The following is a 27,157-nucleotide window of genomic DNA, read 5'->3' on the forward strand; positions in this document are numbered from 1 at the left end:
CTCAGTCTTAGGAAAAGTCCTCAGTGCTGTGGGCAGTGCCCAGCTACTGATGTCCCAGAAATTCCAGCAGTTCCGGGGCCTCTGTGAGCAAAATTTGGTGAGTGTGATTCTTCGTTCTCCACAGCAGGGCTTCTAGCCTTGGGCAGCCTGCCAGCTCCCGCAGCTGCATTAACCCCTCTACGCCTCTGTGACTGCCTTGTGGCCCTAGAACGGTGATGACAATACTTAGCGCAAAAAAGGGGCCAGGAGTGGTCCTTTCAGATCGCTAAACCTTTTGAAACAGAAAACTGATATAAAAATAGCCAATGAAAGTTAAAGATCAATTATCACTGATTTATTTATATTAGACATATTCTATATCTAAGAAAACAGTCAAGGTAAGAAATTTTAAAATATCACCACTAGGCTTAATGTGTTTTCCTCTCCCTCACCCATTCCTGCTGGGAGTGTGAAAATCTCTCTCCAACTCGCCAAGGGGGCTGTACTCCTGGGGGGCGGCAATGGCAGAGTGTTCGTCTCCAGGACTTTAGGGGTTTGGCTTGGACAGTTATGATGAGGAACATGATATCAGAGAACAAAACGATGGGAGGGATCCTGGCTTCTCCCCATCTGACTGTGAGACCATGCCGGGAACTGCTGTTTTCTCCCTGTAAAATGAGAACTGTTGTTGGCCTGGCATGCATTAGGGGCCTGAGGGCCTTCCTCACTGCGGCCCTACAGTGGTGGCAAAGGCCGCCGCCTCCCATGTATGTGCAGAGCCTACTCTCACGATAGGACTCTCTCTTTCCACTAAAGATCACCATCAGGGCTGGCAGTGACCAGGTACGTACTAGCTTAATTTACTCATGCAGATATGGACCCTGAGAACAGGAGAGCAAGACCAGGCCCCAAGAGACCCCAACCATGGCCGGGGAGCAGGACCAGCCTCAGCCTTGCTTGTCCCACTGACACTGCTCTTCCCCACAGAACCCTGACGCCAACCCACGTCCAACAGCCCAGGACCTGGCAGGGTTCTGGGACCTGCTACAGCTGTCCATTGAGGACATCAGCATGAAGTTTGATGAACTCTACCATCTCAAGGCCAACAGCTGGCAGCTGGTGGAGACGCCCGAGAAGAGGAAGGTGAGCATGGAGCAGTGCGGAGGGGAAGTCCAGGGACAAATTCCTGGTCGGCAATAACGCTGCCCACATCGGTCAGTGCTGCTTGGCTCCCTTCTCCGTGTGTCGTCTTTGAGCTGGGGCTCACGTCCATCCATGCGCGGGGTCCATGCTCAGCACTTGTCCAGCATGCAGCGCTCCCTGTGCCCTCTGAAGTGTGCCACCCTGTCCTGCATGTTCAGAAAACGGGGCTCCTTGGAGACGTGCCCACAGCCCTGAGCACTGGAACAGGCTGTTGAAACTCGTGGGGCTACACAGGGGTACGCCAGAGCCAGTCTCTTCCCTGAGGCCCAGGTTTCTTCTGTAAACCAGCAGCACCCAGTGACCCCTACGGTTTCTGGTCTGTGGGCCTTGTAAGTTCTGATCCCCTAGATTATCATGTGGCCTGAGAGTTGGATGCCTTGAATTTAATCCCATCTCTGGCTGTGACTCAGACCATTCCTGCCTGAGTCTCAGGATCCCAGTGGTTCAGAGCAGGGGCGGGAAAAGGTCACCTGTCCGTCCCTTCCTGCTGGAACATTCCAGGATTCTAAGCTTGCTTTTTGCTCCCATGCCTGTGCTACTCCCACTATCATTGCTTCTTGTGGCTTCCTGATTCCAAATGTGTGTTGCTTGTGCCCGATGTGGGGAGGCCGGGGTGGAGACTACAGCTGCCACATATAGGGAGTGGTAGTGCCACACCAAAGGTGGCACCTTTATTTTATTTTTCTTCCCTCCTCACTGTCTCACTAAAGGAAGAGAAGAAACCACCCCCTCCGGTCCCAAAGAAGCCAGCCAAATCCAAGCCGGCAGTGAGCCGCGACAAGGCCTCCGACAGCGGGGACAAGCAGCGTCAGGAGGCACGCAAGAGACTCCTGGCAGCCAAGCGGGCGGCTTCCGTGCGGCAGAACTCAGCCACAGAGAGTGCGGACAGCATCGAGATCTACGTCCCCGAGGCCCAGACCCGGCTCTGAGACCAGGGAGCAGGAAGCAAACAATTTTCAGTCGTTTTAAGAAAACACACACAAACTAAATACGAATGGAACAGAAAATTCTCAGCCTTTAGTATGGTTATTCTATCTAGAGACCCTGAGCCAACTTTCAAATTGATGCATACAAGGGCTCACAATTTGGCTTTTTTGGGTCCCTCCCAGCTTTAGGTTATGAAGACTTCACACACACAAAAAGTCAACAAATACACAAACCTGTAAAACTTTTTTTCCTCTTGCTGGCCGTGGTGGACTAGATAGATGGACTTCAGCAACCTCCCTGGCCCAGCCTGCAGACTGCAGTCTTTTTACTTGTTCTATCTAATGAGAACTTAAACAGCTTGTTTACAAGACGACAGTCCAAGGGCAGCCTTGGGCACCTGCCATGTCCTTCCTTCCTTTTCCCAGCTACCCTTGCGCTGACCTCGGAGTTTCCATTCTTACGTTTCTCTTTCCCTTCAGAGCTCACACAGGGGTCACCATCCCGGCTGGTGGCTTTCTGGGTCTCGGCCCTCTTTGCGGGGGAGAGGACAGAGATGGACACGCGTTCCCTCCCCACCAAGTGCTCACACACAGTCACACATGTGCACACACACAGATGTAGGTTCCTCTCAGCAGAAGCAACCTCCACCCTGTGACCTGCCAGCCCTCAAGCAGGCGATGCTTCTCCCTGAGAAGATGAGGTTTAAGTCTTTGGGAGGGAAAAGATAAAACTACAGAATCACATTCCAGACTCCTGCCTTTTTCTTCTCTCCAGCCCTTCTTCTCCAGCAGAATGTACGGCTCAGTGACTCACAGAGGACACGTGAGAGAGGGACCCCACCGTCTGTCCCTGGCCAAGCCTGTGTGCAGCACCGGGGGGCTGGCGGCTGTGTCTGTAGTATGTGTACATATGCACATAGACCTTAGAGTGTATATTTAACAAACGCCCATCTGCTCACCCATGCCCACCAGCGCCACCTCTGGCTCTTGGGGCACCTGGCAGGAGGCAGGTGTGTGAATAGCATATATTTTTACATGTACTATATCTAGGTGTGTGTACAAGTGTGTGTAAAAATATATACTTTGTGTGTAAGCAGCCTTTTTTTTGTTTTTCGTCTCCCACCTGCCCAGCCTCTAAGTTTTCTGTTCTGTTCTATTTTTTTACCCCATCCACCCTTCTTTCTCCCCTGCCCCCCAGCCCCACTCCCAGGGTGTCACGAGCCCTGAGCTGCAATGGCCCGGGTCTGTGGGGCGGGGTGGGGAGGTCAGGCGGAGGGGAGGGCGAGGCCAGCCTGCAGCAAGCTCGGTGCACGAGGCTGCTCTCTACCCGGTGTAGGCTACAGCACTGAGGCAGCCTCGTGTCCAGCACTTGCTGCAGGGGCCCCGGGTGAACTGAGGGCCTGTTCTGGGACCCCATCCCAGCTTGGCCACTGTCTGTGACCTTGGGCAAGTCACTTGACCTCTGTGTGCCTCAACTTCCTCCTCTGTAAAATGGGGACAGTCCCTGCCCCTCCCTACCTCACAGGCATGTTGTGAGAATAAATGAGGTAATGTGTACCAAGGGCTCATGGTGTTATTGCGGTGGGTGGGCCAGGCTGGGAGAAGGGGCGGGGGGGAGTAGACCCCCCAGAAGACCGAGCCAGACCCCCTCCCAATCGGCAGCTCCACGAAGACCGCAGGCTTGGGCACAGGCCGTGATTCCAGCTGGCCTTCACCAGCTCCATGATCCTGGGCAAGAAAACCAAGTTCTCGATTTCCTCCCTGGAAAACATGTACAGCATCCACCTCACCGCTTCCTCTGAGAAGTACATGCGCAACGGCTGCTGTGTGGGAACCACGATGGGCTGCCTCCCTAACAGCGTGCAGCCCCGTCTCCACAGACCCGGCTCTGCATGTGTCCTGGGACGGGAACTCGATTCCTCCACCCCCTCCACTGCCACCACCCTGAGTCACGTGCACTGAACGTGCTTCCCGAGGAGCCACTCTGCCAGCCCCGGGCCGCAGCTCATTCAGAGCTCGCACTTCGTGGGGAGACAGGCCCTAAACCTGAAGCCAAGTCTACAGCAGCCGGCAGAAAGGACAGCGCAATGAATGTCCCGTGGGGACCCGCGACAGCACCACCAAATCGGCCGTGCCAAGAGCACTCTGGTCAGCTCGAAGGACGTGCTGGTCACTAACTTCTGCGGATGGGGATTCAGGGCAGAAGGACAGGGGGTCCGATGCCCTGTGGTGAGAACATGCCTTTTAGAAAGGCCTGGTCTCCCAGTGACTCAGGCCCAGAGGATGCGCAGAACGACCTTCCCAGGAGCTTTACTCAGGCTGCCACGCCTCCCCAGCGGGGCCTCAGCTCACCCCAACCCTGTGGGTTAGCGCCCCTGTGCTCTCTCTGGCCCATTCGTGGTGCTGAGCAGTGACCACGGGTAGCTCCGATGAACTAGAACTGGAGCCTTCACGGGCCTACACCGTCCCTGAGATGCGGCTGGGGTGACTCAAGGGTAAGTGAAGAGGTTTCTGGGCACAGCCAGACACTCAGGTGTGAGTGAATGCAGGAGACAGCCAGGCTGGGTTTAAGAGCAACCATCCAGCTAGCCGCACAGCTCCCGCCATGACGGGCCAGTGGACCAGGGTGAACTGTTATCCTTCTGGGCATGAGTGTCTCTGCTGCAGCAGGGCTGGTAGGGAGGACACTGCACTCCCTACATCAGCCCAGTGGGGAGGGAGAGGGTCGGATTTGCGGGATCGGGGCCCCCTCTCTGCCCCTGGCACAGCAGTGGAAGAACCCCCTGCCCTGATCCGAAAGAACAGTATAATGAGCCACACCATGTCCCTGACCCAAAATCACCAACTGTCAGCATTCCGCCACATCTGCATTCTCCCTCGCAGGTACATACAGTTTTCTTGCAGCCATTTGCAGGTAAACCACGTACACCACGCTCCTTCACCCCTGTGCAAACACCACGCAACTCCTGAGAACAAGGACAGCCCTGCGTGACCACAGTTCCTCTCCCGCCCTCTAATATCACAGTGGCTCCCGAGCTCCTCCCCTCAGGAGGGCACGAAGGGCCCCACACGAACACCAGCGAAGCACAGCCGCTGGGCCCAGGCCCCAGTCACGTCCTCCAGGGCTTTTCCTTCGTGTCCATCCAGGATCCAATGAAGGACCATTCGTTCCTTTCCGTTATCATGTCTCCTCAGTCTCACGGAATGAAAACAGTTCCTCCACTTTTTGTTTTGTTTTTCATGACACGTTTTTTAAGTGTCCAAGCAGCTTGCCGCATGTTGCATAATTTGGATTTAGGTTTCCTTATGACCAGATTCAGACTGAACAGTTTGGAGGAGAATACGACTTAGATGAAGTGCCATGGCCTAGACTCTGTTCTACCAGGGAGGCAGCTGTCACTTCAGGGAAAGGCTGACAGCAGCTTCTCGGAGAAGCTGGGAGTGAATCCTTGGCTTGTTTCCAAGCTCAGTCCTTGAGGGAAAAAGGGCCAGGACAGAGAGACAGGAAGCACCCTCCCGAGAGTTGCAGGGCGCTGGGAGGAGGAGCTGCGGGCGCTGGGAGGAGGAGCTGCGGGCGCTGGGAGGAGCTGCGGGCGCTGGGAGGAGGAGCTGCGGGCACTGGGAGGAGGAGCTGAGGGAGTAGGAGACAAGCTGCCCCTGGGTCCCTGGGAACCACTCACAGGGCTGGGGTCCGACAGCGGGAAGGCCCAGGTTCACTTTCTAGACCCCTGCTCCCCAGGGTCGTGACTTCCCATGCTTTGTGGAGAACCCATGGATTAGAGACCTAAATTTAAGAGCTAAAATTCTTAGAATAAAACACAGATGTAAATCTTCATTAGATGAGGCAGTGGTTACTTGGATAGAATACCAAAAGTATAAGAAACCAAAGAAAAAAATAAATATCAAAGTTAAAAACTTCCACTTCTAAAACTACCAAGAAAATGAAACAACGCACAAAATGAGAAACGATGTTTGCCAGTCATGTATGTCTGGTGAGGGTGCAATCGTGTATGTAAAGCACCTTTGTAACCCAACAAAAAAACACAAAAACACAAATTTCAAAATGGGCAAAACATCTGAAGTATCATTTCTCCAAAGATGAATAAATGTCCAATAAGCACATGAAAAGACGTTCAACAACAATAAAAAGATGTTCTACATAACTAGTCACTAGAGAAATTCTAATCAAAACCACACTGGGCCCTGGCCAGTATGCTCAGTGGTTAGGCTGTTGGCCTGTGCACCGAAGGGTCAGGGACTTGATTCCTGGTAAAAGGCACATAACTGGGTTGCAGGTTCACTCCTCGCCCTCAGTCCCAGCAGGAGGCAATCTACCCATGTTTCTCTCTCTCTCTCCCTCCCTCCCTCCCTCCCTCCCTCCCTCCCTCCCTCCCTCCCTCCCTCCCTCCCTCCCTCCCTCCCTCCCTCTCTCTCTCTCTCTCTCTCTCTCTCTCTCTCTCTCTCTCTCTCTCTTCTCTCTGAAAACCAATGGAAAAAATATCCTCAGGTGAGGATTAACAACAATGGACAAAAAGCACTGAGATGCTTAACATCAGTTACTAGGGAAATGAAAATCAAAACCACAGTGAGACACCACTTCACACCCATTAGGATATTATTTAAAAAATTAGGAAGAAAAACTAAGTGTTGGCAAAGATGTGGAGAAGTTGGAGGCCTTGTGCACTGTTGGTGGGAATTTAAATGGTACAGCTTCTGAGGAAAACACTATGGCAGTTCCCCAAAGAATTAAAAATGGAATTAACAAATGATCAAGCAATTTCACTTGTGGGTGTACACCCAAAAAAGGCAAAAGCAAGGTCTCAAAAGGTATTTGTAGGGTCCAGTCAAGATGGCAGCATAGTAAACGTGGTACTCACAACCTCCCACCACCACATTAAAAAAGTTACAGCTACATTACAGCACAACCATCATTCAGCACCACCTGAAATCTAGCTGAACAGAAGTCCTACAACGAAGGATATAAAGCAGCAGCTACAGTGAGACTGGTAGAAGGGGTAGAACTGGGCGACTCCCACAGCCACATGTGGCTGTTAAAAATCAGGGGAGGCCAGGGGGACGTGGTGTTCAAGGACTTGGTGAAGGTCATGACAGCAAATTACAACACGCACGGGAAGCTGGACTTGAGTTTTTCAACATACCTCAGATCCAACACAAAACCCCTTGGATGCAGATCATGATGTTTAAGAACGTGACACCATCACCCTTCCTTCAAGTCTATTCAGACTTGAGCAGACTGGTGAGCAGGTCCTTGTGGATGTAGAGAACAAGAGCAATAACGAGATCATGGAGCACATAAAAAAAAATCCTAGGGAAGAATGAGGAAACCCTCGAGCAAGAAGAGCAGCAGAAAAAGCAGCTTTCTCATCCAGCCCACTTTGGACCTTGAAAGTATTACCTGTGGGAATGCATCTGTGAGGCCCGGGTGCCGTTACCCAAGGAGAAAATCGGGAATTACAAAGCAACTCCGAAAGCCAGTGCCCAGGACTGAGGCCCCAGGCCTGTGGGCTAGGGTTACCTTGGCCACAAAGAAGATCCTGGTTCTCCCCACAGAGAGACTCTGCAAATAAAATGCTATTTAATAAAATAAAATAAAAAACTGGGAGGGATAGCTCACCTTCCCAATTAGGTGTCAAAAACTATAAAGCAGCCCTAGCTGGCTTGGCTCAGTGGCTAGAGGATCAGCCTACAGACTGAAGGGTACTGGGTTCAATTCTGGTCAAGAGCACATACCTTAGAGAGGTACCAAGATGGCAGCCTCCTACAACCACATCAAAATTACAACTAAAATACACAACTAGCATCCATAACCACGGGAAAACTGTCCAAGTGGAAGAACTACAACTAGAGAAGTAAAGAAGGAAGCACATTGAGACTGGTAGGAGGTGCGGAGGCATGGAATGGGCTGGTCCTGCCCTGGGGTGTGCTGCTTTTTTAATCAGGAGGGAGGTCACCTCTTTGGAGGCCACCTGAAGGAGCAAGGAGCCCCAGCCCAGGGTCCCAGAGCTGGGAAAGAAGTCCTTATGGGCAGTAAGTACTACGACTGTAAAAACATGGGCTGCTAGAGATCCAGCTGCTCCTCTTAAAAGGCCGCACTGCGAACTGAATTTCCAAGCTCCCCCTTGCTGAGCTCTGGTGCCGGGGGAGGCTCGGGGAGACCCAGACAGACATGGGGAGAAACTGGACTGTCTGGCATCAGGCCAGGAACTCGGGGCAGCTTTCTTCCAGATGGAGGGCTTACAGCAGTCATTGTTCCTGTGCTGGGACCTCCTGGGGGCAGGGCAGACTGGCAGACATTTCTGTTTGCTCCACCTTGGAGATTCCGAGACCCCGCCCATCCAATTTACAACCCCACCCAAGCTGTGCACAGCAGCTTTTGCATATGAATGGCCTGTACTTTCTTAGACTAAACCCTGTCAAACAAGCTGCAGCTGGGCCAGGGAGCCCCAAAGCTATCAATAAAAGGCCTAAGGCTGGCACCAACACCAGCCTGCCTTGCTTCACAGCTGGGCCTCTTCTGGACACTTCCAAACCTGATACAAAGAGGAGGAATCTGCAGATCTCTCTATAGCTCCTGTTGGGTGGCCCCAGGCAGTGGCTGACTTTGCTCCTCCTTGGAGATTCAAGAGCCAGTGTACCCAGTGGTCAGAGTGGGACCATACCAGATTACTGCTCCTCAGATCCATAAGTGTCACACTCAAGGGGCAGACTCAGTGAGCACCAAAGCCCCACTGAAGCAAGTCTTGCTCCATAAGGATGTCTCCTGCACAGCAGCTCTCCCACTGTAGTCGCAGCAGATCCCCACAGCCGATTGGCCTGGAGGTCAATTCCTCCCAGTGATACCAACAGCAATCAAGGCTCAACTACCAGACTGTGCACACAGCACCAAGAGTGTCCACCTCAGGTGATTGGGGAGGCTGAGCCACTGGGCCCTATAGGACACCTACTACATAAGGCCAGTCTATCAAGTACGGGAGATGTAGCAGCTCTACCTAACACAGGGAACCCCACTTCTCTAACTTATTTCATTCTGGAAGGCTGTTTGAAAATCAAATCATTTTTTCCCATTATAAATAATTTAAATTGAATTAAACCATTCCAGACCCCCAAACGATTCCATCTTTAACCTTTCTTATACACAGTATATGTATAATGTACGGTTTATAAATAAGCACTTATGTTAAATTATTAAACACCCCCTACTAGCTTTAAACAATTTTTTATATATCACTGCCTCAGAAATGCTATCACCAGCTAACTGCTTTTCATTTACCCAATCAAAACAGTTTTTCTACCTATTCAATAGCCTGTAATTATTGTTTTGTGAGCACTTCCACACGCTTTGCAACATTAGCCTCTTGATGCCTCTTTATGTTTTAAGATTGTGCTAATCATTGATTTCCCCAGCAACAAAAGCAACATTCTCCCCTTTGTTTGTTGCCTGAGACACTATTTGTCATGCTGAGCTATCAGCATGAAAGGGTTGGCAAGTTGAAAACCAACCGAAGTTTTGGTTTGACAACCAAGACATTTTTTCTGTGAACAGCTTGGTTGACAACTGAATTGTTCGAGATGGGAGAGGTTTGAGATACAAGGTTTGACTGCACATAAAAACACACACAGGAAAGCAAACAAAATGAGGAGACAAAGAAACATGTCCCAAATGAAACAATAGGAGAAATCTCTAGGAAAAAAAACTAAATTAAATAGAGTCAAGCAAATTACCAGATACAGCCCCGCTGGTGTGCTCAGTGATTACAGTGCCTGCCTGCACACAGTCACAGGTTCAATCCCCAGTCCAGGGCACGTACCTGGGTTGCAGGTTCAATCCCTGGCGCCAGTCAGGGCATAAGCAGGAGGCAACCAATCAATGAGTCTCTTCTCTCTCTCTCTCTCTCTCTCTCTCTCTCTCTCTCTCTCTCTCTCTCTCTTTTCCTTCCCTTCCCTCCCCTCCCCTTCCCTTCCTTTCCCTTCCCTTCCCTTCCCTTCCCTTCCCTTCCCTTCCCTTCCCTTCTCCCTCCCTCCCTCCCTTGCACTCTCAAAAAAAATAAATGGGGAAAATATCCTCAGATGAGGATTAACAAAAAATAATTTTTTTAATGGGTAGAGGATTTTTAAAAATATATCTTTATTAATTTCAGAGAGGGAGAGAGAGATAGAAACACCAATGATGAGAGAGAATCATTGGCTACCTCCTGCACACCCCTGCTGAGGATCGAGCCCGCAACCCAGGCATGTGCCCTTGACCTGAATCAAACAAACCTGGGACCCTTCAGTCCACAGGCTTACATTCTATCCATTGAGCCAAACTGGCTAGGGCCAAAAACAATGTTTTTAATTAAAATTACCAGATAAAAATTCAAAACTGGTTATAAAGATGCTCAAGGAAATCAATATGAACTTCAACAGCATAAAAAAAGACATGGGAGCCGAGACCGGTTTGGCTCAATGGATAGAGCATCAGCTTGGGGACTGAAGGGTCCTGGGTTCGATTCCGGTCAAGGGCATGTACCTTGGTTGCAGGCATATCCCCAGTAGGGGGTGTGCAAGAGGCAGCTGATCGATGACTCTCTCTCATCGATGTTTCTAACTATCTCTCTCCCTTTCTCTCTGTACAAAATCAATAAAATATATTAAAAAAAAAAAAAAAAAAAAAAAAGACATGGGAACCATAAAAAAAAAACCAGTCAGCCGAAACCGGTTTGGCTCAGTGGTAGAGCGTCAGTCTGCAGACTGAAAGGTCCCAGGTTCGATTCCGGTCAGGGGCATGTACGTTGGTTGCAGGCACATCCCCGGTAGGTTTCTCTCTCATCGATGTTTCTAGCTCTCTATCTCTCTCCCTTCCTCTCTGTAAAAAATCAATAAAATATATTAAAAAAAAAAAAAAAAAAAAGAACCAATCAGACATGAAGGATACCCTAACTGAAATGAAGAATATATTACAGGGAATCAAGAATGGAGTAGATAAAGCAGAGAATCAAATCAGTGATATGGAAGGAAGCAGAAAAGAAAAAAAAAGAAAAGAAAGAAAGAAAGAAAGAAAGAAAGAAAGAAAACACCCAACAGAAAAGCAAAAAGAAAAAAGATTATAGGAAAATGAAAATAGTATAAGAAACCTCTGGTACAACTTCAAACCTGCCAACATTCACATCAGGGAGTGCTGAAAGGAGAGGAGAGAGAGAGCAAGAAATTGAAAACCTACTTGAAAAAAATGACAGAAAACTTCCATAATCTGGGAAACAAAATAGACATATAAGTCTAGGAAGTGCAGAGGCTCCAAACAAGAGGAACCCAAAGATGCCCACACCAAGACACATCATAACTAAAATGCCAAGGGTTAAAGACAAAGAGAGACTCTTAAAAGCAGCAAAAGAAAAGCAGTTATCTACAAGGGAGCTCCCATAGACTGTCAGCAGAAACTTTGCAAGCCAGAGATACTGGCTAATAATATTAAAGTGCCCTGGCTGGTGTGGCTCAGTTGGTTGAGCATCATCCCATGCACTAAGAGGTGACCAGTTCAATTCCCTGATCAGGGTACATCCTCGGAATGCAGGCTTGAGCCCCAGTAGAGGCAGCCAATCGATAGTTCTCTCTCATCAATGTTTTTTTCTCTCTCTCTCCCTCTCCCTTCTGCTCTCCAAATTAAAAAACACACACATATATTTTTAAAAAGTCACTCCCTCTCCCCACCTCAGGATTTGCTATGTCCCTTTATTTAAGAAATAAAAGGGAAAAAGAAAAGAAATATTCAAAATGATGCAAAGCAAGGACCAAGAACCATGATTACTCTGCCCACAAAAACTATCATTCGGGACAGATAAAGAACTTCCCAGACAATAAGAAGCTAAAGGAGTTCATCTCCACCAAAGCAGTGTTGCCAGAAATGTTAAAGGGTCTCCTTTAAAAAGAAGCAAAAGAGGAATGAACTCCCCTCCCAGGAGCAAGCCCACGCCTTTCCTTCTCCCTCTTCCCTCTCGGTCATGCATCTCCTAAACTCTAAGGGATCTGGTAAGATTTGCAACCAGCTCCCCACAGCTCACCCCAGGCTGACCGCCTGATCTGTCTCGAGCCCCACTTTCTCTCGCTTCTCAGTGAGCCAAAGCAGCCCCATCCGGGCTCTCTCTCCTGTTGTTTCTCCCATGGGAGCCTTCCTTGCTTCACTGTTCCCCGCTCTAATAAACATGCTCTCAAAATAAAAATGTGAACAAAACGGCCATAAATATATGTGTATCAACAATTCCTTTAAATGCAAATGGACTAAATGTTCCAATCAAAAGGCACAGAGTGACTGAATGGATAACAAACATGTGCTGTTTACAAGAGACTCACTTCAGATGGAGAGACCCACACAGACTGAAGCGAAGGGATAGAGAAAGATCACTCATGAAAACGGAACAGAAAAACAAAGAAGCTGGAGAAGCAGTGCTTACACCAGACGAGAAGACTGTAAAGCAAAGGCTGTCACAGGAGACAAAGAAGCTCCCAGCAGCTCCTCTTCTGGGCATTTATCCAAAGAAATCCGAAACACTAAATACATACATCCCTATGTTCACTGCAGTGTTCTGTACAATAGCGGGATAAGGAAGCAGCCTGAGGGGCCATCCACAGATGAACGGATAAAGAAGTGGTATATACACTCAACCATAAGAAAGAATGAAATCTTACAATTTGCAACAACATGGATGGGCCTAGAGAGTATTATATTAAGTGAAATAAGTCAGAGAAAGACAAATGCCAGATAATTTCATATAGATATTTATGAAATATATATATGGAATCGAACAAACAAAATCAACAGCCCTGGGCAGGTAGCTCAGTTGATTACATCACCATCCTGACGTGCCAAGGCTGTGGGTTTGATCCATGGTCAGGACGCACTCAATAAGCCTAGCCAGTGTGGCTCAGAGGTTGAGCATCAATCCATGCACCAGGAGGTCATCGGTTTGATTAGCAGTCAGTCAGGGCACATGCCGGGATTTGGGGCTCCATCCCCAGTGTGGGGCATGCAGGAAAGCAACATCAATGTTTGAGAGACACTCTGACTGGTCGCCTCCCGCACGCACGAACCCTTTGGGGAATGCAGAGCGAACCCACGAGGGAGGTACGTGCCCTTGACCAGGAACTGAACCTGCGGCCCTTCGGTGGGCTGGCTGGCGCTCTAACCACTGAGCACACTGGTCAGGGCTGGACAGGTTATAAGACTCAGCCACTCTGCCACTGAATCCCCATCACCACCCTCCATGGTACAGGCGGTGGGCTGTCACCTAACCCCCCGCTGCACCCCTGGCCACCCGCAGGGGCCTGACTGACTGGGGGCCTCGGCGTGCGGACAGCGGCTCCTCTGACCCTCCCCCGGGGCCTGGAGAACAGCCGTCCTGGGCCTGGCGGGCCTGGTGGAAGGAAGGCCTCCCCAGGGACGGCGCCGGGCAGTGGGGCTGGGGGGGGGGGGGGGAGCTGGGGGAGGCTCTGAGGACCGGAGGTCCTGGGCGTCCTGCCGGCCTCGCTGGAGAGGGGACGGCCCAGCCAAACCCCCTCCGCAGGCTGCGGGGAGAAGGGGGGCCCTCACCCATCACCTCCCCATCTCCCAGAAGCGGGGAGGCCCCGGTGGCAGGAAGGGGGTGTGAGGATCGCCAGGAGCGCCCCCGCCTTCCAGCCCAGGGTGGAGGCCAAATAAGGCCGGATTGGCTGCCCAGGCCCCGCCCCACAGGGCGCGCATTCTTCTGCCTTGTAAGGCGGCAGCCGCTCCGATCCCCATCCCTGATCCCCGCGCCTCCTGCCTCCCCGACGGCTCCGCACCAACCGAACCCGGCTCCGAACCGGCTCGGCACCGGCTCCGCGCACCCACCCAAGAGCCTTCTCCGCACCAGGTGGGCGCCTCCCGGGGTCTCGAGGGGGCGGTATGTACGTGGGGCCGCCCCACGGGTGGGGTGTTGGGGAGTCTCTGGGCGGGACAGCCGCTGTGGGTTTGGGGCTGCGACGTGGCTCGGGTCCCACAGGGATTCTGGGGGGACCGGGTAGCAGGGGGCCGGTCTGGGCTCTGGGAACCAGTGGTCCTTCGGCAAAGGAAGGCTGTCGGTCCCTTGGCTGTGGAGCCCCCAGCCCAGAGCTCCGGAGCGGGAAGCGGGCAGGGCTGTGGCTGCAGGTGTTCCTCCCTGGTGGACAGCCCCAGGTCCTGTGTGTCTCGGACAGAAAGCAGCCCCGTCAGGCTCCATGAGGTCCCCCCAGAACGTATTTGTCCTGGGGGCAGGGAGAGGGAGGGATGGGGTAACCGAAGCTGTGTGCCAGGCTGCCCGTTTGTGCCTGCTGCCTGGGGACGGTCTCCAAGGCCCTGGGGGCTCAGCCTGGGGGGCTCGGGGCTGGACGAGAGACTCTGGCCCTGCTCTTCCCCAGCCTCCCGCTCCTCGGGCTGCTCAGTCAGGGAACAGCCTCAGATGAGGGGGCTCACAGCGAGGCACCGGCCTCAGGGACAATGAGGTCATGGGGCGCACAGGCCTGTCCACGGGGGGAGGTGGCACCTAGTTACAGCCAAGTACCAACTCTCAGATCCCTGGTGTCCAGGACCCCAAGTCGGGGCAGGTGATGACCCTGGGCTAAGGGCCCAGCCTCTCTCTGACCCGTCCCTCAGCCAAGCCTAGAAACCGCCTCTGGTCACGCAGAGCCCTCAGCTGCACATGCGCCTCTTAGGATCTATGTTTCCTCCGTGCTCGAAGGGCCATTTGCTACCATTGACCCAAGCCCAGCCCCGGGGTCCTGGCTCCCAATTGAACTCCACCCCTCTCATGGACATTCACTTCCATATATATATATATATATATATATATATATATATATATATATATATATTATTACTTCTTACAGAGAGGAAGAGAGAAGGATAGAGAGTTAGAAACGTCGATTAGAGAGAAACATCTGTCACCTGCCTCCTACACACCTCCCACTGGGGATGTGCCTACAACCAAGCCACACGCCCCTGACCGGAATCGAACCCGGGACCCTTCCGTCCGCAGACTGACGCTCTATCCACTGAGCCAAACTGCCCAGAGCTCCACTTCCCTTCTTGAGTCTCAATTCTATTAACTGCACATTGGGGCACCCCGCCCCCTCTTTCCTGAGATTGCTGGAATGGACAAGCTGTAAAGCTCTGTGCTCAGGCATGAAGGCAGAGGGCCGTCCAGGGTCAGAGCTGCCCCTGGCCGCGCTCCCTCCTCCGGCCCGTCCCTCCAGAGCTCTGCAGGTGGGAGTGAGGACCATCACAGCCCCTGCGGGGTGCAGCGGGCTTCTCCTGGTGCCTCCTGCGGGTGCCTCAGTCCAAGTGCCCTGAGAGCACCGGCTCCGGGAGGGACTGGGCCCCTGAAAGCACTGAACCCCCGGAGGGAGCGGCACTCCCCGCTGGTGGCGCCGTCCCATTCCCGCAGGCCTGCCCCGGAGCGCGCGGGGGCCAGGCGGAGCGTGTGGGGGCCAGGCATGTCGCCGAGTGAGACACAGCAGCCAGGGTCTCTGACTACAGGCATGTGTGGCCCCGGGTAAGGGCTGGGGGTGGCCAGGCTCCCGTCTCAGGAAGTAAGATCTCCAATCATAGGACAGAGGCCTGGAGACAGCTCGAGGAGCACTCACAGCCACACAATTTTTTTATAAAAAAATAATATTAAAAAAAGGCAGAAAAGGCTTTCTGGAGGCCCTGGACCCAGGGGTTCAGCAGAGGAAAGAGGAGGCAGCAGCCTGGAGCTTGGCCCAGAGCCATACCAGCACTTGGCCTTTAGGGGCAGCCCCCCAACCATGACAAGGGCTCAGGGGAAAAGCCCTTGGTTGGGCTTTAGCTTCCCCATCTGTGCAGTAGGGAGTGTAGACCAGCCACAGCTGCCCTCACCGTCATCTGACAAACAAGCATCTTTAAATTTAGCCCCACTGTGGGCCTCGGTGGACACTGGGATCTACGACAGCCTGACTGAGAGTGAGGGGGAGACCTTACATGCTGGTTGTCAAAGCAAAGGTGGGACACTGCTCCCCACGGGGTGTCCCAGGAGCTGGGCTGGAGGAGCACATCCCAGGGGGAGAGTCCAGGAGGGAAGGTCTGGGGGCACCTAGGGTACAGCTTAAGGTCCAGGTGGGCAGGGCCACAGGGGCAGGAGGGCAGTGAGGGTCCGGGGTCAGCCAGAGAGAAGGGCCTGGAACACCAGGCTGAGGGGCCAGGCTGAGGGTGGTGCAGGAACCTTTGAGGGCTTGAAGGTGAAGCGACAGGTGCAGGTCTCAGTCTGTACGGAAGGCAGGGACTGGCTATAGTCTAAAAGACCAGGTCTAAAGAAGGGGGACAAGAAGCTGGCTTCTCAGCCTGGGGGGGGTGGTGTGGGGAGACTCACGCCCCATAAGCATTGAGGAATGAGAATAAGAAGTAGGACCAGCCGGGACCGGTTTGGCTCAGTGGATAGAGCGTCGGCTTGGGGACTGAAAGGTCCCGGGTTTGATTCCGGTCAAGGGCATGTACCTTGGTTGCGGGCATATCCCCAGTAGGGGGTGTGCAAGAGGCAGCTGATCGATGACTCTCTCATTGATGTTTCTAACTCTCTAACTCTCTCCCTTCCTCTCTGTATAAAATCAATAAAATATATTAAAAAAAAAAAAAGAAGAAGTAGGACCACCCATCTAGGGGCTGGTCAGTGTGGGCAGCTGTGGGAGGGAAACTGCCCAGAGCCCTGGCCTTCCAGAAGCTCCAGAGCCGGGAGCACAGAGGGATGGGGAGGAGGAGGGGGAGGAGGAATGTCAGGAATGCAGGGCCACAGACCCAGCTCCTTCCTGCTGGGGGGTGGCAGGGAGCCCCACCGTGTCATGTGAGAGATGAACAGTTTGTAAATGCTGTCAGGGGTTAAAAGAGATAAGCATGGAAATGGCTGGCACTGAACCCAATCCTAAGCGTTTTACCCAAACAGTCTCAGCAAAAATAATGCGCCCCGCGCCTGGCCCCGTCCCAGGGCCTTCCTGGGCACTGAGTCAGTCCGTCACTCCTTCTGGGCCCTCCTCACGTCCCCAGTCCCAATGAGGAAACTCGCTCAGAGGGACAGAGGAAGTTAGAGGGCCTGGCAGGTCTGCCTCGGGGTGAGCTGGTGGCAGGAGCCCCAGGCCTGCGGGGGCCTTGAATGCCAGGCACAGGCACGGACAGTCGCTCTGGCTGAGTCACGGGCTCCCCCCACATGCACTTCCTGCAGGGCAGCCCCTCCCACCCGACGCCAAGATGTCCAGCAAGAGAGCCAAGGCCAAGACCACCAAGAAGCGGCCACAGAGGGCCACGTCCAATGTCTTTGCGATGTTTGACCAGTCCCAGATCCAGGAGTTTAAGGAGGCCTTCAACATGATCGACCAGAACCGCGACGGCTTCATTGACAAGGAGGACCTGCACGACATGCTGGCCTCCCTGGGTGAGCGGGGACGGCTGGGTGGGGTCTGAGTGGGCCCGGAGTGGGCTGTGGGCCGCTCATCGCTTATGGGGCACTTCCTGTGTAGTGGCATGTGGTACCCACCCTGAGAGCAAGTGCCATTACTTTCCCCGGTTAACAGATAGGGAAACTGAGGCACGGCAGTTCGGCAGACAGGCTCACTCCAGGGCAGGACTGCCTCAGGCAGATGTGTGGATTGGGCTGCCTTATACCATTTTGTTTAAAGCAAGGGCGGAGAACCTTTTTTCTGCCAACAGCCATTTGGATATTTATAACATCATTCACTAAATACACTGAGTGGCCAGATTATTATGATCTCTGAACGCATAATAATCTGGCCACTCAGAGTGTGTGTGTGTGTGTGTGTGTGTGTGTGTGTGTGTGTAAGACCCGGTGCATGAATTCGTGCATGGGTGGGGTCTGGCCAGCCTGGCCAAAGGGAGGGGACATGGGCAGTTGGTCGAACTCCTGGTCAAGGGTACAATTTGCATATTAGCCTTTTATTATATGATATACACTGAGTGGTAAGATTATTATGCATTCAGAGATCATAATAATCTGGCCACTGAGTGTATAATTTAATATAAATTTATGTTGCTATGAAAAAGCTCCTAGATTTATTGACTTTCAAGTCCCGCCTGTGGTTGCCTCAGCAGGACCAGACCGAATGATTCTGTGAGCCTTGTAAGGCCCTCGGGCTGACCTTCCCCACCTGATTTAAAGAAAGGGTTCGGCGACTAAAAGAAAATCTGAACTGCACAGACTTTCCATTGTACAGATGGGAACTGAGGCTCAGAGGGGAGGCCAGAGCAGCTCTGCTCCTTCAGAGTCACCTGTGCCAGGCTCTCAGGGCCTCTCTGACTCCCGTGGCTTCCCCAGAATCACTCTTAGAGCTGAAAGGAAGCTAGTGTCACCATTGCTCAGATGGGGAGACTGAGCCCAGAGGCCAGGCCTCCAGACAGCCCTCCTCACATGCAGGCCAGACAACCACCCTCAGCCCCAGCTCCAGGCCCCCGTTTCCAGATGGGAGCATCTGGGTCGGACACTGGCTGGGAAGAGGGAGCCTCGGCAGCGGAGAAGGCAGCCTGTGGTGTTCAAGCCCCGAAGCTCTGGGGCCCGGGGGCCTGTTGCTCCCCAGCACTGCTCCTCACAGCTGGGCGGCCCCATTGGCGCCGGTGGCCCCCATGCACCCACCGCGTTGTCTGGTGGGAAGGACCGGGCAACCCTGAGTGGGAAGGGTGACATCAGACACTGCCGCCCACCCTGGGCGCCATCCCTCTCCCAGCTTCCGGCCAGACTTACTAGAGGTTCCCTCCCCCAGGAGGTCGCCCGCAGGGAGGAGGACTGAGGCTGCTGAGGGGAGGGGCTGTGGGTCCCGCTGGCACAGCTCCTCCCAGGCCTCGCCATCCCTGGGGACACAGCAGGGTGAGTGAGGTCAGAGGAAACCGGGACACGAAGCTTCCTTCCCACTTGCGAGAAGGGCCCGGAGCCCCAGAGACTTGCTGACAGAAAAACCCGCTCCTGTTCCCAGCTCCCGCCAGCGGGTCCCCTGACCGGTCCAGCCTTGTGGTTAAGAACATTGCCCTCAGGTTAGAAAACAAGAGCAGCAAATAAAATAAGAAGCTGCAGCTCTGCAGGTATCAGAGTGTCAATTTCAAAGCAATTCTACTGAGTAGATGTGGCCGACCTTCCCACTTGAACAAATGAGGAAACAGAAGCTCAGAGAGGTTTATGTCTTTTGCCCACGGTCACGCAGCTTCTCGGAGGCAGAGCTGGGATTTGAACTCAGCAGTTGATTAGAGTCCCTAGGACTATGCTAATTATTATGTGCATTTACAACCACTGCCTTCCTCATCTTCTTAATTCTCCTAAGAGGCAGGGGAAACTGAGGCACGGAGCCTTTGTGACACCAAACCTCACTGTTTTAACCACCTTTGAAGCAGGACCTAGTCTCTGGGGTCTGGCTGCCTGGGTCCGAATGCCGGCTCCACCTTTTCCCTGCCGTGTGACAAAGTCACCTCCCTCTGCCTCAGGCTCCGCACACGGGAAGTGGGAGTAGGAACACTGACGTACAGGGTGGTGCGGCGGAGGCCGATGCAATAAGGCGGTGGAGCCCGGACGCAGGGAGCGAGCAGTCAGCAGGTGGTGCTCTCACACGTTCTAGCCTCCCCGCTCTCCGGCATCCAGCCCAGGGGAGGCGGCTCACCAAGGCCCCGGGAGAGCCCAGAGAGAGAGCAGGCGGGCAGCCGGCTGCCCAGCAAGATGCCCACCAGCTTATAAACGTCCCACCCCCTGTCTGCAGGCCTCACCGGGGCCATGGAGGGAGGGCCAGGGAGGCGGGAGGGGGCGGGCGATGGCCACGGGCGTGACCGCCTCGCCCGCCACAGGGAAGAACCCCACGGACGAGTACTTGGAGGGCATGATGAGCGAGGCCCCGGGACCCATCAACTTCACCATGTTCCTGACCATGTTCGGGGAGAAGCTGAACGGCACGGACCCCGAGGACGTGATCCGCAACGCCTTCGCCTGCTTCGACGAGGAGGCCTCAGGTGGGCCTCCGGGGCCGTCAGGGCTGGGCCGCTGCCCCCAGGGGACAGAAATCGCCCCTCTGCCGGTTTGGCACCAGAACCCTAAGAGACACGGCGTCCCTCTCCAAATGCTAAACCCAAACGGCCCACATCCACCCAGGCTGCCCACTTCCTAGCTCACCTGCTGGCCCAGCACGCTCTGTCTCTGCTGTAGATCTTTCCAGAAACCACACAATCAGGCCCTGCTGGCCAACAAGCTACAGACACCAGCCCACACCCTCCAGTCTTCAGAGGGACTTCCTGTCCCACAGCTAGCTTTGCCCAGGGACAAGCCAGAGTGAGGCTGGCGGTGGTGGTTTCAGCAGTTTCTCGGGGACCACAGGCCCGAGTGTGCTCGGAACATGTTCCTGACTGCCCTCACCCCCATTCTCCAGCTCAAACAGGCACAGCAGAGAGGGTAGGTACCTTGCCCCAAGTCTCACAGCTAGGAAGACGGGGGATCAGCATTCAAATCCGGGCAGCAGAACCCTGGGGCTCACGCTCTACAAGCAGGACACTCCCAGTCCCCCACACTGAGCCCCAAGTTCCCCCAGAAACGCCTCCCAGACAACCCTCTGCAGAACCCCACCTCCTGGGGCCCCGCGAGCTCAAACTGACCGGAGGCCAGGGCTGGTCATTTCCTGCAACCCCCTCCATCCCCATCGGCGACAAGGTCTACAAGGACGCACCGGTGGGGGTGCCGAGGGGTGGGGGGTGTCCCAGCCGGAGTCCCTGTCTCATGCACCTTGGCCCCACCCCCAGGCTTCATCCACGAGGACCACCTTCGGGAGCTGCTCACCACCATGGGTGACCGCTTCACCGACGAGGAGGTGGACGAGATGTACCGCGAGGCACCCATCGACAAGAAAGGCAACTTCAACTACGTGGAGTTCACCCGCATCCTCAAACACGGGGCCAAGGACAAGGACGACTAGGCCTCCCGGCCCCCGTGCGCAGGCCCCCGTCCCCGTCACCCGCTCCACACACACACAGTCTGCACCTGCTCATGCCCAGGGGACCCGCTCAGGGAAGCCTCCCTCGGAGGGGTTAGGGCCCGGCTCCCAGCGGAGGAAACAGGCCCAGAGAGGCGGTGCCAGGCAGGGGTCACACAGCCACTGTGCGGCCGGGGTGCCCACTGGGACCCTCCAGGGAAGGATCATCCAGGGAGCTGGGCCCGAAGGTGCCAGGGGAAGGCCCCGAATGAGAGCCCAGGCTCAGCTGTTGCCTGCCCATCCCCGGGCTGTCCCCACGGGAAGGGCCTGCACCACTTCAAGGGCACCCCATGCCGGGCTTGAAGCCCTTTCCCAGACACTGCCACCAACTCACGAACCTCACCCCACGGTCCTCAGAGGACGGTGCCAGAGCCCCGGCCCTGCCCCAGAACACCCCCCCCCGCCCCCCCGGGGAGTGGCTCCTCCGAGAGGCGGAGTCTAATAGAAGGCTGAACACTGCTTTGGCCCGTGTGTCTGTGGTCTGTGGAATTAAGGACCCAAGAGACTCCAAACACCCTCCACCCTCTCCTCCCATCCCCAATGGCTGCCCATTCCTCCCCTCCACCCCCCACTCCCAAGGTCCAGCGTGAGACCAGCATCGGGGAGTGGACAGAGGTGCTGAGGGAAACAGTCCTGGGAGGAGAGGGCAGAGTGGGGAGAACTACAGGAATCCCAGTGGAGGTTCTGGGCCCTGTGGGGGCAGAGGTCAAGGTCACATGGCCTTTAGGACTAGAGCCTGCATCTCCAGGGTCACCTCAGTGTTCCTGGAAAAGCAGTCTTTGGAAACAGAGGGGCACAGTGACTCAGGATGGAGGTGGGAATGAGCTGGTTTCACAGATTGCGGAGGTCAGCTCCAGGCAGCTGCAGGGGTGCTCTGTGCTGCACCCACCATGGCTAGAGGGTCCTTTCAGTCACGTGACTAGCAATCCAGCTGGCACAGCTTTTCTGCACATGCAGTGAGTCTGGCAGAGCTGGGATCCCTCTTGATTTAAAGGATGGGGACATTGACAGCAGTGCCTGGGGCTTAGGAAGAGAAATATTGCCAGAATGAACCAAGAACTAAGAAGGGCAGGGACTGCCTAAGGTCACCTAGTATAAGTGGGGCACAGGGAGGGCTTGGCCCCACCTTTGGGACCCTCCAGGAGGCTCAGGCCAGGACTGGACATATCCCACCTGACCCCAGCAAAGGTCAGGGAGCAGGCTTAGTCCTGCTGCCTTCCCTGAGGGTCACCCAGAGCCACGCAGTCACGGCACACAGTAAAGGCCGGAGATCAGCACCAAGAGGACCCTCCCTGGCCCAGGAGGCCCTAACCTTCTACAGCCTCTGCTCTACCTCAGCACCAGGCCCTAGTCAGAACCCCATGAAACCCCTCTTGCCTCCAAATTGAGCCCCAGGAGTCCCTGACCTCAACTCCACACAGAGCCAGCTCCAATCAAGTCCCAACTGGGCCCCAAGTACTGCTCCAGGTTCAGTCCCAGCCACACCCTTGACCCTGGCCCTAGACTAGGTGCCCTGAGTGACCCTCAGCTCAACCCAGTGCTGAGCCTGACTGCCCACCCACTGCAGCCGGCCCTGAGGGAGTCCCAGATCACTGACCACAAAGGCCTGACACCAGGGTCACAGGTCATTCTGCAGAGCCACGGTGGAAACCAAAGTCTTTCCTGGAAGAAGGCAGAGACGTGGTTCTGTAACCACATTGGTGGAGGGACAGACAAATGTATCGATGGAATGGAGAGTCCAGAAATAGGCACACACATTTGTGGGACTTGCTATATGACAAAGGTGACAGATCAGTGGGGAAGGAGGGACTGGCTAAATGGAGCTGACACCCATTGAAAGGGCTACAGTGAAAACATTCCCAATTCCAAGCACTGGTGAGGGTGAGAATGGGGAGCACCTAGAGTTCTCACACTACAGAAGGGGTACAAACAGGTGCAACCACTTTAGAAAACTTTGGCTAAAGCTAAACAGACATCTAGGAGTCAGCAATTCCTCTCCTAAGTATGTATATACTCAACAGAAATGTGGACACATGCTCACCAAAAGGCAGGGGCAAAATGCTCACAGCAGCACCACTACACTAGCCCTAGTCTAGAAACAACCCAATCTGCCCAACAGAGTGGACAAAGGAATGACAATGAACCACAGCGCGGTGCATCGCCACGGATACATCTCACCAACGTGTCAGGTAAAAAAAGCAGGCACAGGATTCAACCAAGAGACAGAAACTACACTGGTTATTTGAACAGAGATTACTTAATATAGATAACTGGTAACTAGGTATAAAGTTTAAGTAAAGTAACAAAGGGTAAAAAGAGAACACAACACAAGCCTTTTGAAAATATGGGTACAAGTACAAGACAACAGAAAATCTGAATAGAGGGATCCACATGAAGAAATTAAAAGTAAAATATTTGCAAATCGTGTATCTCATAGACACTTGTATATAAATAACGCACAAACTCAGTAAAGAGAAATAACCCAGTTTAAAAAGAGCAAAGACATTTCTCCAACGAAGATATGCAAACGACCAATAAGCAGACAAACACAAAGATGCTCACCATCGTTAGGCACTGGGGAATTATGGCAACAACAACAACAGGAAGGAACGTGTGGGGAGGAGTGGAAATCCGCACCGCCGGAAGAAATGTAAAATGGTGCGGGTGTTTGGAAAATAGTCCGACAGTTCCTCAAAAGGTTAAACAGATACTTACCCACGACTCAGCAACTCCACTCCTAGGTATATAACCAAGAAAAGAAAAGCATACATCCACACAAAAACTGGTACACACAAATGTTGATAGAAGCATTATCTAAAATAGTCCCCCCCCCCCAAAAAAAAAAAACAACCAACCAGATGTCCAGCAACTGATAGATGAATAAGTAAATATGGTAGCGCCACACACAAATGTTATTCAGCAGCTAAAAGAATGAAGTACAGTGTTGTATGAAAGGAGAGAAGGTTAGCACTCCCCTTGACAAGGATGGAAGAGGCTCTCGGGCCTAACAACACGCATACAGGTAAGGCATTGCCACCAAGCCCCAGGATGAAACCAGCCCCCAGGATGAGAGGAGCCCCCCCATGCACAGAGGGAGGCCGTTGGGGCCTCGGAGGCCGAGAGGCGGGTCTGCGTGGACACTCTTCGCCCACCCTCAGGCCTGGACACCTGGGTGGGCGCCTGGGGTGACTCCTCCGTCCCACGTGGAGGAGACCTCACCCCGTCCTGACCACGATGGACAAAGGCCGTAAGGACCGAAGGTGAGCGGAGCCCCACCCATGGCGGGTGGAGCGGTTAGCGGGCCTTCGGGCGGTTGGTCTTCGTTATGTAAACCCTGATTTCGGAAGAGAAATGGCAGAAGAACGTGCCACATGTGGCTACTAGGAAGTGCCCACCACCCTTTGCGAAGATTTACTGGCCCTTTATAGGCGCCTGTGTATATAATATGAAAAAGCTGCTCTCAACTTCCCCCGAACCTTTCAAAAGAGAATTTGCTACATCTAGGCCTTCTAGATGTAAAGAGGTTGCCAACGTATGATAAAGTAGAGTTAGAAAATCACATGTCTTGCAAACACCCATTTTAAAAAATATATCAAAAGAAATGTCTTCTGGAAATGACTTTGAGATGGAATTGTCAGACTACCTCTAGAAACGGCGTGCGGCATCGGGAGCGACACACATCCACGTTTGCCCCGTGGCTTGGAAGACCTGGAGAGAAGACCTGGAGGAGGAAGAAAAGAAGGTTCTGTGCCAGACTGGTCATATTTAGAAGACATTTTCATATTATAACCATTGGTTTATGTGTGCATTTTATTCCTCACTATTGTATAATAGTTGACAATGCTAAGTACTTCTTTGAAATCTGTATCTTTCTACATGTTCTCAAAAGCATGATAAAAGCAAAGGTAGTAAGTCCACCTGGCCAGTGTGCTAAGTGGTTAGAGCATCTGCCCAGGCACTGAAGGGTCACAGGTTCTATTTCCAGTCAAGGGCACCTACCTGGGTTGCAGGTTCAATCCTTACCCTATCAATGTTTCTCTCTCTCCCCGTCTCCCCTTCCCACTCTCTCTGAAAAGCAATGGAGAAAATATCCTTGGGTAAGGATATAAAAAAAGAAAAAAAAAAAAGAGGTAGTAAAAAGACACTTTAGAAAATATCTTGGTTCTTGCAAGGAGAAACCAAGATGGCGGCATAAGTAAACGCCTAACTGCAGCCTCACACAACAATTTCAAAAAATACAACTAAATATAAAGTGGACATTATCCAGAACTACAGGAAAGTTGACTGACTGGAAATTCTACAACTAGAAGGAAAGAGAAAACCAAAAGGAAAATCAGAGGAGCTGTAAAAGCCTAAGGTACGGAGCCTTGGTGCACACTTGGGGAGAGGGCAGAGCCGGAAAGGAGGGATAGGCTGAGTGCCTGGCTGGCGTTCCCTAGCCGGAAGGAGACAAAAGCTCCGGACTGTGCTGGGCCCCAGTTCCGACTGCACTGAACACCAGTTCTAGACCAGACCCTGGGGACCTAGGCTCATATGGAGGGAATCTGGGCTGTAAGGCAGAAACTCAGGGAGCAGCGAAAGGCAGAGCCCTGGAGTTGCACACATTGCACGCAGAGGACTGACTGTTGACTGTGCCACTGGATTGCCCTAGCGGGAAGGAGACAAAAGCTCCGGACTGCACTGAACCCCGCTTCCAACTGCACTGAACCCCAGTTCCGGGCTAATTAGGGGAGAGATTAGACTGTCTAGTATCAGGAGAAACTCGAGGGCACCTTTCTCTCAGATGTGCTTGCAGCAAGTACCAAAGGAGACTCAGGAACCTCATAGGGCAGGGCTGACAAAAAAGCCAAGGCCGTAGGCTCCACCCTGAAACTCCACCCCATCCAAGCTGAGCACAGAGGCTTTTGTGTATAGACACAGCTGATCCTCACAGCCAATTGGCCTGGAGGTCAGTTCCTCCCAGTGATACCAACAACAATTAAGACTTAACTACAAAAGGCTGTACACACAGTCCACAAAGGGGTGCATCAAGAGTGTCCACCTCAGATAACTGGGAGGCTGACCCACTGAACCATATAGGACACCTAGCACACAAAGCCACCCTCCCAACTCAGGGAAGCTGCAAAAATGCAGAGACAAGGAAACAGATCACAAATGAAAGAAATGGAGGACAAAAAGCGACTGGATATAGACTTCAAAACTACGCTTATAAGGTTTTTCAAGAATTTCCTAGAAAAGGCCGATAAAATAAATGAGACCTATGAGGATATGAAAAGGGATCAACTAGAAATGAAGAATACATTGTCTGAAATAAATATTATACAGAGTCCTAAAAACAGAATTGAAGATCGCAAGAATCAAGTCAAAGATTTGGAACACAAAGACCCAGAGGACACTCCTCTGCAGAAGCAAGAAGTCAAGAGAATCCAGAAAGTTCAAGATAGTGTAAGAAACCTCTGGGACAACTTCAAGCAAACCAACATCAGAATTATAGGGGTCCCAGAAGATGAGAGAGAGCAAGATACCGAAAACATATTGAAAGAAATAGTGAAAGAAAATTTCCCCCACCTAGTGAAAGAAATAGACTTACAAGTCCAGGAAGCACACAGAACCCCAAACAAAAGAAACCCAAAGAGGACCACACCAAGACACATCATAATTAAAATTCCAAGAGCAAAAGACAAAGAGAGAATATTAAAAGCAGCAAGAGAAAAGCAGGTAATTACCTATAAAGGAGCACCCATACGATTGTTAGCTGATTTCTCAACAGAAACCATGCAGGCCAGACGGGAATGGCAAGAAATATTCAAGGTGATGAATAATAAGAACCTAAAGCCAAAAATACTCTACTCTGCAAAGCTATCACTCAGAATCGAAGGCCAGATAAAGAGTTTCACTAATAAAAAAAAAAAAGCTAAAGGAGTTCATCACCACCAAACCAGAATTATATGAATTGCTGAAGGGGGTTCTTTAGGAAGAGGAAGAAGATAAAGATAAAAATTATGAACAACAAATATGTAACTATCAACAAGTGAATCTAAAAA

The 27,157-nt window shown here is 52.6% G+C and overlaps 2 protein-coding genes across 8 annotated transcripts in view; both read left to right on the forward strand.

Annotated features, from left to right (window-relative positions):
- The window catches only part of DLGAP4 (DLG associated protein 4), a 178,360-nt gene extending 174,695 nt beyond the window's left edge, over positions 1–3,665 (forward strand). For all 7 annotated transcript variants that reach the window (XM_084888641.1, XM_084888640.1, XM_084888644.1 and 4 more), the window contains 3 exons: positions 6–97; positions 967–1,122; positions 1,893–3,665. In XM_084888641.1, coding sequence (XP_084744767.1) covers positions 6–97; positions 967–1,122; positions 1,893–2,111 — 467 coding nt within the window. In that variant the 3' untranslated portion in view covers positions 2,112–3,665. The remainder of the gene's footprint in view (positions 1–5; positions 98–966; positions 1,123–1,892) is intronic.
- A 10,288-nt stretch (positions 3,666–13,953) lies between these two features.
- On the forward strand, positions 13,954–21,314 carry MYL9 (myosin light chain 9). Its single transcript, XM_084888675.1, has 4 exons — positions 13,954–13,993; positions 17,327–17,536; positions 19,942–20,103; positions 20,884–21,314. The coding sequence occupies exons 2-4, from the start codon at positions 17,353–17,355 to the stop codon at positions 21,054–21,056; spliced, it is 519 nt and encodes a 172-aa protein (XP_084744801.1). The 5' UTR covers positions 13,954–13,993; positions 17,327–17,352; the 3' UTR covers positions 21,057–21,314.
- Positions 21,315–27,157: the final 5,843 nt, after the last annotated feature.

The sequence above is a fragment of the Pipistrellus hanaki genome (assembly GCF_964339955.1).
Source record: "Pipistrellus hanaki genome assembly, chromosome: 6".
Lineage (NCBI taxonomy): Eukaryota > Metazoa > Chordata > Mammalia > Chiroptera > Vespertilionidae > Pipistrellus > Pipistrellus hanaki.

What these genes read in the sequence shown, in the direction of transcription:
- MYL9 (XM_084888675.1), top strand. Translation starts at nt 17,353, where the DNA reads ATGTCCAGCAAGAGAGCCAAGGCCAAGACCACCAAGAAGCGGCCACAG. An exon ending in CGACATGCTGGCCTCCCTGG is followed by an intron (nt 17,537 to 19,941) that starts GTGAGCGGGGAC and finishes CGCCCGCCACAG; the next exon opens with GGAAGAACCCCACGGACGAG. An exon ending in CTTCGACGAGGAGGCCTCAG is followed by an intron (nt 20,104 to 20,883) that starts GTGGGCCTCCGG and finishes CCCCACCCCCAG; the next exon opens with GCTTCATCCACGAGGACCAC.